The sequence below is a fragment of the Marmota monax genome, unplaced genomic scaffold (assembly GCF_021218885.2).
Source record: "Marmota monax isolate L192 unplaced genomic scaffold, Marmota_monax_Labrador192_F-V1.1 WCK01_AAM20220418_F8-fsc00170, whole genome shotgun sequence".
NCBI classification, from domain to species: Eukaryota; Metazoa; Chordata; class Mammalia; order Rodentia; family Sciuridae; genus Marmota; species Marmota monax.
This window is the reverse complement of record NW_026692395.1, coordinates 2422742-2436201: the sequence shown is the minus strand read 5'-3', so window position 1 is coordinate 2436201 and position 13460 is coordinate 2422742. Positions and strand designations below refer to the sequence as shown.

The 13460-nt window shown below is 40.0% G+C and overlaps 1 protein-coding gene across 5 annotated transcripts in view; it reads right to left on the bottom strand.

The window, feature by feature from the left end:
• Positions 1-1992: 1992 nt before the first annotated feature.
• The window catches only part of Clcn5 (chloride voltage-gated channel 5), a 160887-nt gene continuing 149419 nt past the window's right edge, over positions 1993-13460 (bottom strand). For all 5 annotated transcript variants that reach the window (XM_058578705.1, XM_046442553.2, XM_058578704.1 and 2 more), the window contains 4 exons: positions 11726-11912; positions 10470-10868; positions 10100-10316; positions 1993-8199 (listed from right to left, as the gene is read on the bottom strand). In XM_058578705.1, the coding sequence (XP_058434688.1) occupies positions 8109-8199; positions 10100-10316; positions 10470-10868; positions 11726-11912 (894 nt within the window). In that variant the 3' untranslated portion in view covers positions 1993-8108. The remainder of the gene's footprint in view (positions 8200-10099; positions 10317-10469; positions 10869-11725; positions 11913-13460) is intronic.

The window sequence follows — 13460 nt, the reverse complement described above, 5'->3', positions numbered from 1 at the left end:
CCCTATTGCTTTTTTAATGTTTTTTTAAACTGTCAATGGATTTTTTACTTTATTTATTTTTATGTGGTGCTGAGAATCGAATCCAGGGCCTCACGCATGCCAGGCAAGTGTTCTACCGCTGAGCCACAACCCCAGCCCTCCCTGTTGTTTTTATCCAGTTTGCCACTGCGAAAAGAAACAGCTTTCAGATATCAGGGTGGTTAAGCTCCTTGAAGGCAAGGACTGCCTTGTGATTGATTTTCTTAAATAATAAGAACCTGTCATATTAATTTTTAAAATAAGATCACAAACTTTATTATGCACATTACAAAGAGACTGTCTAATCAATTAAGACCTACCATGTGATTTAATTCAGTTTTCTCAGCACCTAGCTATAGCTATGAATTTATGCTTTTTGCCCTACCTACCTTGGATACAGTTCCCTTCTGACCAAACCTTAGCCACACCAATACTTTAATGATTGCACTGACATCTGGTGGTCATTTCCAGGTTTTGTTTGTTTTTTTTTTTTTCTTTTTTCTGGGCAGTTCCTGCACTAGATGATGGATCAGTCTGTACCTCATACTCTATCAAAGCAATTTTTATCTGAGCCCTACACTGACTAGACATGACAACCCTAATACTTAATAAGTTGTTGATAGCTGGTAACAGATGTATTGTTTTTTCCTCAAGAAATATTCACAGAAAGGGATGATAGTGTAGAAATGACTCACGATAAACTAATAACATCAAGAACTGAACTTCAGGGCTGGGGTTGTGGCTCAGTGGTAGAGCACTTGCCTAGCAAATGTGAGGCCCTGGGTTTGATTCTCAGCACCACATAAATAAATTATTAAAAAAACACTGAAGTTCATGGTGGGATTTAGGTTTGTGAGGGAGTCATTTTTACATAGAGATGTTCTTCCTGAAATGAAACCAAGTAGGCCAAAGGCTTTCAAGTTCTTTGTAGCAGCAAAATATTGAGTCAACTCCAATGCAGATGTGATCAAATGTTTGCTAGAGAAAAGTCTTAAACTTGGATCCATGGCAAACTGCCTTATCAGTAGTATTTGGCTAACAAAGACAGGGAGGGAGGGTCGAGGAGGTGGCTGATGTGGGGAAAATAGCAAGAAAGTAGAAAAGCCATACTTCAAAGTATAGCTGTTCCTTTATTTTCTGTGTTCCAGAGATGTGTGGAAAGGGAATGGCTGCATATTCAGTCACCTCTCCATGCCCAATCCCACTGTCACTACACGGTCACTACAGAGGGCTTTCCACAGGGCATATTTTATTCCCAACACACCATGAAAAGGATACTAAGAACCCTGGCATTCACTAGAGGAATATTTTAATCCCCAATAGCCCTCTTCATTTGAAGGGACTGTAGGCAACAGCCCTGTCAAAGTCCACGAGCTTACATCATTAAAAGTTCAAAAAGAGAAAAAAGGAAAAAATATAGCTCCCAGATTGTTCTCATGTCCTCAGGAAGGTATCACCAATGTATGAGACAGAACATTTAAGTAGGTATAATGATGACATTCTTTGCCATGGATTCCAGGTATCTGGAATATCACAGAAAACACAAGCTGCCCTTCAAGGGCCTCCTTCTAGTAAAAAGAATGTAAAAATAAGTATTTAATAAGCTTTTGTGTTTAATGAGCCTCAGCCTGGTGCAGTGGCAGTGCCTGTAATCCAGTGGTTTGGGAGGCTGAGGCAGGAGGATCGAGAGTTCAAAACCAGCCTTAGCAGTGTTGAGGCACTAAGTAACTCAGTGAGACCTTGTCTCTGAATAGAATACAAAATAGGGCTGGGAATGTGGCTCAGTGGTTGAGTGCCTCTGAGTTCAAACCCTGGTACCAAAAGAAAAAGAAAAATGTGAACCTTACAGTTGGAGTGTGCAGTTCCTTTCTATACTACCCTCCCCCAAGCCCCACACCCGCTCCCATGTTTTCTTTTATGGTTAGAAGTCAGCAGCTACAAAGTTTAGGGTCTTCAAAAACACACCAGACACCATGCTGGATAAGGCTGTGCTTTATTACATGCATAATTACAAATATGTGCTAAGTGAAAATGTATAAAGCAATGGCGACCTGGATTTAAGCCACACAGAGAAAGGGCTGGATGATCCCATCAACCCTTCTGCCAATGTCCATTCCATTGCCATTAACATGATTGTTTCCATTTCTTACAATTTGCATAGCACTTACTTGTCAAAGTACTTTCAATTCATTGTCTCAGTTTATCCTCACAACAACCCTGTGAGGTAGGTAGGGCAATTAACACTATCCCCATTTTGCAGATGGGAACACTGAGGCACAGAGCGGTTAAGATCTTGAGGCTAGTTAGTAGAAGCATAGGGAATAAAAACCAGGTCTCCGAACTCCCCAGTCATATCTTCCTTTTTACACTATGTCACTATGCATGACCAGGGAGCAGGACAAATTGAGCAGTGAGCCACAGCTTTGGTTCAGGCTGTGTGTCCGAATAAGCAAGTGAGGATAAAGCTAAGAAAGCAAGGCTACAGGGTTGGCAACACTCAAATGACTGTTCTGAACAGCTCAGCACCAAGCTTCCCCTGGCAACAGGCTCCATAGGCTTTGGTTGAAGCTAGCTTCGGGATGCCAAGTTAGTGCTGATGTCTATACATTAGCTTCATCTGAACTTTGACCAACACTCAGGAATTACAATTTCCAGACAGGTTTTCTTTGGCTACTTCACTTGGAGCCGGCACTACAAATGAGCTTATTACAGAGATATTCACATAGTGGCCCGTGGGCTGGAACCCAGCCCTTCTGACCCTCCTGGCCTTAGTGGCTCACCCAATGGCTGGTATACTTCCCATAGCCAGAAATGAATGGGCAGAGGTATGAGCAGGAGGCTGGTCTTGGTCAAATGAAGAAGATTCACCATCAAGACATTGTTGTCACCCTTAGGTGACGTGACCAAGATGCTGTCAGGCCCATTGCCTTTCTGGCCTGTACCTGGTTAGCAGCATAGCTTCTAAAGATAGTTTAAGAGAACAAAATATTAAACATATTTTATCATGAATGGAATAAATTCATAATCATTATACAGTCCCAATGGACCAAATACATAATAAAAAAGTGAATACTTATATAAAAAGCTGAGTACTAAAAAGGCAGGCTGATGGGGGAAGAAAGGAGTATGAAGAGGGGACAACATGAAATGGAAGAGGGAAAAGGCGCATTCTCGAAGGATCATGTAATCTGAGGTATCCTCAATATGATAGTGAGGCTGAATATTCCCACCCTAGAAAAATCATCACAGGCCCTGCCTTCTTCCCCATTTTGCCAGTTGGCATTTCCCTCACCAAATCCTAGACTGTCCATGAACTCCAACAGATGTAGACTAGTAGAAATAATGAGGTTTAGCAATGAATACTTCATAGGTCTGCCTGGAGGTGCTAAAGCCCTCAGCCTTCCCAAGGAGTGTCTGTGGCTTTAGCCCCAATGGAGCAAAGTGCCCTCAGCCCCATCAACTTAGGAGGACCTTCCATGTTCTGTTCTTAGAATCATCCTTTCTCTCCCTTCCAATGCCCACATTCAAAACAATTTACTTGTCAAAATGGATAGAAATTTGAATTCAAGGCATGGTGGAGGGACAGACAGGAGAGAGAAAAGGAGGGAGAGGGAGAGAGGCAGGGATTGTTTTTTGTAAACTCTCATTTTTCTATCATCACATACCATTTCTCCTCAAAAAGCCAAACTCTAGGCAAAGCATTCATTCAATGAGTGTCACACAGACGCTGGAGGCCTTTGGTAGGAACTTAGAGGTAGGAATCTATGACTGTAAGATTGGGTTGGGTGATCTGATAGGTCCCATCATGGAAAAGCAAACTCTGCACATTCCTTCCTTCCTTCCTTCCTTTCTTGGGTGATTTGGCAAAATCAGATTACACCGTGGAAAAGCTACTTCCGTTGACTGTATCTCTTCAAAACTTTGCCCAGATCCAGATGTTTAGAAATGAGAATGTAGCCAGCAAATGCTGGGGGTGTAACTTCAAGTTGCTAACACCCACCCACTTTTCCCAGAACGTCTCTCCTTAGAGCAAACAACTGAAACTGAAGCAGAGCAAATTCCAGCCATCACTCAAGGTCCCTTGCACTGACTGAACTTCAAATTTACACAGCTCCTGAGCTTTCATCTGAGGAACTCTCATCTATTTCTTTTCAATATATATAATACACAGAGAGTAGGGAGCTAAAATATAAATGTAAAGAAAGTTTATCACTGAGATGGTGCGAATGTCCTGGAGAGGCCTCTCTGAAGGTAGGCCCTTGAGCCAAAATGACTTTGAACCTCTAGTTTGCTTAGAAAGCACAGCTTCGGGGGCTTGCTTGACTTTGTATCTCCATGAAGTACATGATCAAGCACTTTCTGTTTATCCCAATGCCAGGATGCATGGCATGGGTTATGGGAATGCCTTTTTTCTACCTTCTTACATAGTTCATATACTTTCTCACCCAGACTTTTCTATTGTCCTCACTTTCAAATCCTTCCCCAAAAGAAATCCAGGTAATCTCAGAGGTGGTTTTAAAAAAAAAAAATGTTTTAGAACATTTTAATTTGGCTCACATAGTTAGAGTATTTTTTCTGGGGAGGGAGGTGTACTGAAGGTTGAACCTGAGGCCTTACACATGCTAGAGAAGCACTCTATTACTGAGCCATATCCCCGGCTCTTTTTAAAATTTCTTTTGTCTCGGGGTCTGGCTAAGTTGTCCTAGCCAGCCTTGAAGTTGTGATTCTCTGGCCTTAGCCTCCCAAGAGAAATTTCTTTTTTTAAAAAAGGATTCTCACTCTTCCTGTAAAGGATTTACATTTAGCCTTGGGTGTCAAAGCAATTTGTTTTGAAGTTCAACCAGAAAATTAATCATTTCCTCTACCAGCTTGCAAATTCAAAGTATAGTCAATGTCAGATAATCCACCAGATTTGTGGATCATATCATCTCTGCTCTATAGCAGGGCTAAGCCAGGATGCTGGGGCCAGAGAAAGAGGAGAGCATTGCAACTCGTTTCTAATTAAACAACAAAAGAGAAATAATCTTTACCATAGCCATTATTTTGTATAATCAGTCCCCTACTTCTCGTCTTTGGTTTAACTTCTCATGCACTAATTTTTTTTCATCTTCCTTAAATTATTTAAATTGGATAGCTGAAGATACAAAATATAGCAATTAGGTTTTTACAAATCTATGAACTCTCACTCCTTTCATGGCTGGATGGCTACCAGACATCTTTCCCTGGAAAATCCGAACTCAGCTGAAGCACTTGCTAGTATTCCTTTGTAAAATCTTCCCTTGTAGCAGGTGATTTTCTAATCCCAAATAGACTAGCCTCAATTCATTCATTTTAAAAATTACAAATAATCTAGTCTTTTGCCACTGAGGTGACCACCTGAGGCTACTGACAGACCTCCATATACTGGCTTTGTTTTTCTGGTTAAGTATGTCTAACTGCTGAAATGGCATTGTCAGGAAGAACATTTTCCTTTACCTCAAGACAAGAAACTCTTGAGTGTCATGGTGCTGAGCTAGTAGTTTTGTATAGCTCTTTAGCCACAATTAGCCAAACTTTGAGCCATGCACTATAGCTACTTCTAGAGTATGAGCTACAAGGATTCCTGAGAAACTGAGGTTAATGAATGAGATTTATCAGGAATGAGGTATCAAAGGGACATTGTCATTCTCTGGAGGGCCAATCGGTGCTTAGCATCTAAAGTATACCTTGGCACAGTGTTATCTGATTTCTTGAATTTATTCTCTGAATTAGCACCTTAACACTGGCTCATCTATCTAAAATGAAGAACAGAGCATAGAAGAAACAAAGGCAAACAAGACACCCTCCATGTCACTGCTCCATGTTAAAATACGACCAAACCTCCCCTTGCCACCAAACACCAGAAATAGTCATGTTTCCCATTTTGCAAACTTTAGTGGGCAACAACAGCTAATGAGGCACATATTCAACCAGAAATATACACATAAGAACTTTGTTTTCTACACAATATACAGGGTGGTCAGGCAAAGAGACATCTCACAGGAAAGAATCAGTGGCATGGAAGGGACCAAAGGACATAAAGCTATCGAGCCATGACTATAATAACAATGTACCCTGGAGCATGTTTTTTTTTCTTTTTCATTAAAATGCTAGAGTGATATACTTAAAAGGATAAACTCTGGTGGTTGCCTTTATATTTTTAAAGATAAAAATCAGAACAAGCCTTGGCTACATAGCTCTGAGCATTAAAATAATTTCAGATCTTGGAAAGATAAGAAGTAGGGGTAAAAAGTCCTAGACTCAGGAATCAACAACTTTTAAAATGAGGTACACTGAGGTGATTGGGGATTGGGTCTAGGGGAATGTGCTGAGTGATTGCTGATTCTGGGCTAGAAGGATGGGAGGAAGTGCAGTCTCACTGCCATGGGCATCTGGTGCAGAAACAGAAACATGGCGGCAGCAACTGGGCCACATGGCAAAGAAAAGGGCTGTGTATCGCCTCTAGTCCATGTGTCATATGATTGCTGAGCCTTGGTTTACCATTTACCTAGCCCTAGAAGTTATTATTTGTTATTAGGAATGATTGACCAGCCACAGTGCTCAACCCCAAAGGGAGGATTCAGTATTGAAGAGTAAGAAGGGGAACAGAATGGAAAGGGAGTAATTGCACATGGGTAAAACTATACAGAAAAAGAAATAGTGGTTGGAATGATGGCGGTGGTTCTTTAATTCCACCAGGTGTCCCTATAGTGTAAATTGTTTAAAACTGTTCTAAGTGTGGTAGGAAATTGAGACAGGCACCTTTTCAATTGGATACAAGCACCTTTGGTGTCACCAGGTCTTGTCCACACCCCTGGGTCTTAGGATGGATTTGCCTTTTGGAATTTTAAGGACCCCCAAGGGAGTCACAGTTGCCCATTCTGTTCCAAAGCTTTGAATATATTTGAAAGTATCCCAAGCCTAATCCATGCTCATGGGGACAGCTGGCCTGTTATGAGTACTTCACACTGGGAGGAGCATGAGTGTCAGTTATTTCAATCCTGGTGGTCTTTACAAAGGAATGCATGAGGATGTTGCCGCAGCTCTGAATCTTCCCTGGTTTACCAGTATGCAGTCCAGACTTAGTTCCCTTTACTGTTCTTACATATTCCAGAAGCCTAAAGCACCATCATTCGTGGAGGTGGCATCTGGTAAGAGTTTCACTTAGGACCTCACAAAAATGTGAAATTCCTAGTCTTTGACTTTGCTTAGAACTTTACTCATCATTCATTTCAAGGAAGCTGGAAGAAATCATTCGTTGCTACAAATTCATGGCAAAGTCCTTGTCTACTAGCTAACAGATACCATCTGGAAAATTACCATTTTTTTTTTTTGCAGACAAGGAGAAAGCTCTATAACTTATCTTTGTGCACTTCAAAAGAGTACCAGGAACAAGCAAGCTATAAAAGTCAACCTCTCTCAATTCATTTAGAGGAGATTAACTAAAGCAGCATTGTCTTATAATCAGAAATTAAAATTAACATACATAAACATAGAACAAACTAATAATGCTAAATATTGTAACAGGAACAAGAATAACATTTGAACTGAATCTTCACAGTCTAGAGAATACCATTACTATTTTCCTTCTGGCTTTCCTTTCGGTGGTTTGAAAAGCAAAGCCCCTTAGTTTACACTTCATCTTCCACCAATGACAGTTAGATCCACCAAAAGTAACTTTTTCATGAGTTTCCTGCAGGCTATAGGTCAGGACGGTTGGAATTTTTCTTGCATAGTTTTCAGTGATTGCATATTGGCTAACGATTACTTTTAAATTAAAAAAAATATTTAAAAAAAAAAACAAATATAATTAAACCACAGCAATCTTGTTTACTCTTTCATGAGATCTTCCTAATGCAGTATCACAGAAGCCTAACTGTATTTTCTCCTAAAGAGAAGATTAATTTCCAGAGATTATGTAGTGCAACTGGTTAACTTGTACGAAAGAGACAACACGCTAATATGACTTCACCATCCAAATATGGGAAATGTGTTTTGGGTACCCAGTTAATAAAATATATCCATGGTCTGCAATGTCCTTCCTGTTTTATATCCAGAACAACCCCATGATTCTAGTTGAAGAGAATGGAATCAGGATCTTGGTTCGCCATCTGTGCTATATGCTTTAACACATCCTTTTTGGTAATGATTCCAAGCAAACGCCTAAAAGACAAACACAATTCGACAAAACAAAAGTAAATCTACAGTTAAAACAACATTCCCAAAAGATGACACTTGTCCTCCCCAGTCTTTTTCAACTTTGCCTTTAAACACTATCTGCACTTCCAGAATGTTGAGACAACAGGAGTTGGATGCATGTTCCAGGCAAACAGGACGATGCACCAGTCCCTAAATATATGTGAGAACTTCTACATCTGGGTCTCAGGTCCTGCAATTTACTCTGCTCTATATTCTCTAAATATATGAATCTTTCTTACTTACTGCAACCCAGTCCAAATGTTCCTCTTCCAGAAACTTTCCTGATCCTATAAACCAGTAATAACTGTTCTGCTCCCAGCAACAGCATGTTTTGTGCAGGCCTCTTCTATAATAGCTGCCCTCTTTGCTACTTTCCTATAACCACTTGTGTATCCTGCATTCCCCCATAACACTGCAGACTCCTTGAGGATAGAGAAGGGTATTATTTATTTTTGTATCTCCACAGAATCCATAATACCTTCTTACATGAAGTAGGGATTCAGCAACTGTTGAATGAACCAGTTAAGGAGAGCCCCCTTACTGATTTAGATTCTGCTAGACATCAGATATGGCACTTGAAAATTTTAGAGGAGGGAGCAGCCAGGCATGATGATGCACACATGTAACCCCCCAGCTACTCAGGAGGCTGATGCAAAAGGATCACAAGATTGAGGTCAGCCTCAGAAATTTAGTGAGACCCTATTTCAAAAGTCAAAATAAAAAAGGCTGGGGATATAGTTCAGTGATAGAACACTTGCATGTACAAGGCCATGGATTTGATCCCCAACACCACACACACAAAAAAAAAAAAATTAAAGGAGGGGGGAATTCTTATGTAGCGGCTGGATGAATGCAGCAGAAAAATGTTCAGAAAAAAACTCCACCCTTCTCCTCTCCCGCCTCTCTTTTCCAGTAAAAACTGAAGGACTTCCTTTACTGGACAAGAAATATCCTGGGAAGGAAAGAGCCATGGACTTTGGAGTCGGAAGATTTGTGTTTCAAGCTACCTCCATTGTTTATTAACTGGGGACCCTCATGTAAATCATTAGACCTCACTGAAACTTGGTTTTCTTGTCCTCAAATAATAAGAACAAAGGATTGTAAGGGCCAAATACAATAGTCTCCTTTAAATTGTGGTTTCAGTTACCCATGATCAACCATGGTCCGAAAACAACGCAGTGCCATATTTATTGTCATTATCTCTTACTATGCCCGATTTATAATTTGAACTTTATCATAGGTATAGGAAAAATATAGTCTTTTTTTCAGGGGCAGGGTACTGGCAATTAAACCCAGAGGAACCCTACCACTGAGCTACATCTCAGACCTTTTTTGTTTTTATTTTTTAATTTTGAGACAGAGTCTTGCTCAGTTGGTGAGGCTAGTCTCAAATTTGTGGACTCCTGCCTTAGTCTCCCCAGTTGCTGAGGTTACAGGCATGCACCATGGGACCTGGTAGGAAAAAAAAAGAGTTTTATATAGGGTTCAGTACTATTTGCAGATTCAGGCATCTGATGGCGGTCATGGAAGGTATCCCTGAGGATAAGGGGAACTCTTGTTCTATACATATCCTACCTGATACCATTATAATTTCAGTGCTGCCTGAACATGAGAACACAGCTATTTCCTTTGTAGGCGAGGATCTCAGTTATTGATAATATGCATCTAACAACTTTCAAATACATTCTCTTCCCCAAATTCCTTTTCTACTAATTATGATGATCAAAGTAACATATCTACTTTTATCTCAGAGCTTCAAAATGTACTACTAATGTTCATTTACACTGGATTCTTCTTTTTATTTTTCTGTCTCCATATTCTCTTTCTTCCCACAAGCAATTTGTCTTCGCCCAAGAGTTCTTACCCATTGTGTGTAACCAGGCACTGTCGTAGTCCCAGCTTGCGGAAGATATCCACTACAATCTCCATGGGTGTCAGGTCAGTCACAGTGAAGGGGCTGAGATCCAGGATGTTCCGAAGCTTCAGGGTAGGTGGAGTGTATGGTGGCATTGGAGGAGAATGCTCAGTGAAATAAATGATAGAAGTGCTCACAACTCCATCCTGTTTCTTCCGAGCATTTTCTATTTGAACAGAAAGGGGTTAAGTTGAAAACAGAAGTGCTAGTTCAATCATTCTGGCCCCTAATCAGTCCCCTATCCCCTGTCCTCCCCCATTTTGTGCTGATTTATTGAGTTACATAGTAGATTCTATGATCTCCTCTCTAAAATACTTACCAATTGAAATAATGAGATCTCTTCGAAGGACAAAGCCTACAAGTCTTTGAGACTCCCGGGACACCACCACTGGGAAGCCACTGTAAGTGGTTTCACTGATTATGGTTTCTACATCTTCCACAGTCATACTGTCCTGAGTCAGGACAGTCAACAAAGGATCATTTCTCCGGGGTTTCATCACATCCATTGCCAGGGTCTTATGAGCAAACTCTTCTTTGGCTTCAAGAAAGGGGTATCCATTGAGACGGATATGGGCATCATAAATGCCCTCCCGTCCAAGTGCATCTGCCACCCACTTGCTTGTCATGGCTGCAGCCATCAGAGGCACAATATATTCCAAGCCGCCAGTCAGTTCAAACATTATGACAACAAGAGAAACAGTCATGCGAGTCACACCCCCTGCAAAGAAATAGACACAGGCTATTGAAGGGACACAAAGCACAGGATTCATTCCAATTATTGGCCTGTTACAGGCTCCATACAGGAAAAGCTACTTACCAGAACTAATGCTAGAATGGAGTCCTACCTATAACTACACAGACCCTGAGACTCTAGTAATATTATAATCAATCTGACTCAGATTTTTCAAAATAACATCCACAGAAATATAAGATACCTTCTTGTATTTTTTTTTCATTTGGTGCTTCCTTTCCCTAATTATAAAAGTAATACATGCCACTGTAGAAAATTCAGAAAATATGGAACAAAGTCATTATTCACAAGCTCACTGCCTATTAATAAGCAGAGTAAATTTTTAGAGGACATTTTCAAGTTTTCTATACACAAAAACATAGATAAGCTCACATTATGTATAAATATCCACCATGCTCTTCGCCTTCTTTATGTGGGGAATATTTCACATATTATTACAAATTTATTTAACATCATATTTAAAGATTTGAACATGTTAACATCATATTTAAGGGCTGTGTAATATAGTGATATATGGATGAACCATAATTTATTTTATCAATTCTTTACTGTGCAAAGTCAGGTTGACTGGAAATGTTTCGTCTCATAAATAATACTGTGATGCGTATTCTTGTGCAGCCCTCTTTGTCTAAATTTCTGATCATTTTCCCAGTGGGAAAGAGTAGAATTAGCTCTCATAAAGCTCTTGAAAAATAGCAAACACATTAGGAAATGGATGATCGTTTATAAAATTCTGCAGTCTGTGCTTAATATCACTCTTCTTTTGTATATCAGCTGGATAGCTGGGTAGCAACTTCTTTGAAATCATTGTGAACCCTACTCACCTAAGCAGGCAGCAGCCCCAACCATCGCATAAAGACCAGGGGTGATGCAATCAGCTCCCTGACTACACCAACTATTAAAGATTGTCCAGTCATGGTGGTAATAAGCCAGTTGTTCCATTCCTACTCCTAAAAGCCGACCTGCTATAGCACCAACAGCCATGCTAGGGATAAAGAGGCCAGAAGGGATCTGCAAAGAGAAAGCAAGAGATGGTTAGTGACAAATGATGCGACTGCTTGGCATACGGTAAGGGCTGGAGGACTGACCCTCTGCGAAGCAAACAGGCCATTGACAATTTAACTACGCACTATGCTAGCAAGTGGCTATAAAGATTTGTGTAACACTACAGGGACTAGAGGTTCTCCAGGACGTGCAGGCAAGGATGACTGCAAAGAAGCTTACCCTGATTCGGGGTCCATCAGGCAAGAGCCTGAACTCTCCAGACCAACACAGAACTGGAGGCAGAAATTAGGCCTTTCCCAAAGAAAAAGGAAAATAGATGGAGTTTCTTATATATGCAGACATTTTCCCCAGTTTGAATACTTATCAATTACAATTTCTGACTACAGTGGTCTATGCTGAATGCTCTACACGTAAGATTTTGTAGATTCTTCATAACAACCCCAGGAGGTAGGCATTATTATTCCCAAATGATCAAGAACCTAAGGATCAGAAAGGTCAAGAAACTCATCCAAGGTCAGGATTTAGTAAATACTGGTGCTTGGATCTAAACGGAATGCTCACAACCATGCTCATACATTGAATCCTAACCCACTGTGCACACAAAAAGGATGGTATATGAGGTTTCATTGTTTTGCAACAGCATAAAGAAATATTAAACAAACATTTTAAATAAGCAAATGGCTATGGTTGCATGCTTAAGCAAAAAAGGATACTTCATCTATCTTCCTGCTTTTTTTAGGATGCTGTAATAAATTATTAATATTCTGTTCTAAGAGGGAAATTATGTCAAGGATAATAAAAACAGCAGATTGTTTTAAAATAGTCTGAATTTGATTTTGGAATGCATTTGAATCTGGTGTTCTGAGGGCCTACAAATTCCCTCTAATTTTTACCCCATGGTTTCATTGTTTTATTTAACTGAAGAGACACTGCAAAACTTTACAGGGCCTCCATCCTATTTCTGTGTTGAGGGGCATAGATGGTTAGATGATGTCTAAGAAAGTAGTGTTGCTGAAACTAGGTTGCTGTCCCTTATTTTCTGGTTTGAGTCTCTGTTTCCCCAGAGAATACAGGGAAATACTCTGGTAGTAGGGTGCTAAAGAGAAGAAACAAGTAAAAACCTAGTAAGGAGGAGGAAATATCTTAACAAAATTTCCTTTCTGGTTTCTTCTGAAATATAGAAATGATTACTGGTATTTAAAATAAAACATGCGAGCCTGAGTTTTCTTTTTTTTTTAAAAAATAAATTAACACATAATAATTATGCATATTATTGGGTACAGTGTGATATTTTAAAAACATGTATAAAATGTATAATGATTAGATCAGAGTAATTATTATATCCGTCAGCTTGAACATTTATCACTTCTGTGTGTTGAGAACATTCAAATCCTCTCTTCTGTTTTGAAATACGCAACAAATTATCGTCAACTGTTGACACCCTAGTGAGCTATACAACACTAGAATGTATCCCTGCTATCTAATTTTATTATGTACCAGTTAGCCAACTCTTCTCAATCTCTTCCTCCCTATTCCCCTTCCCAGGATCTGACA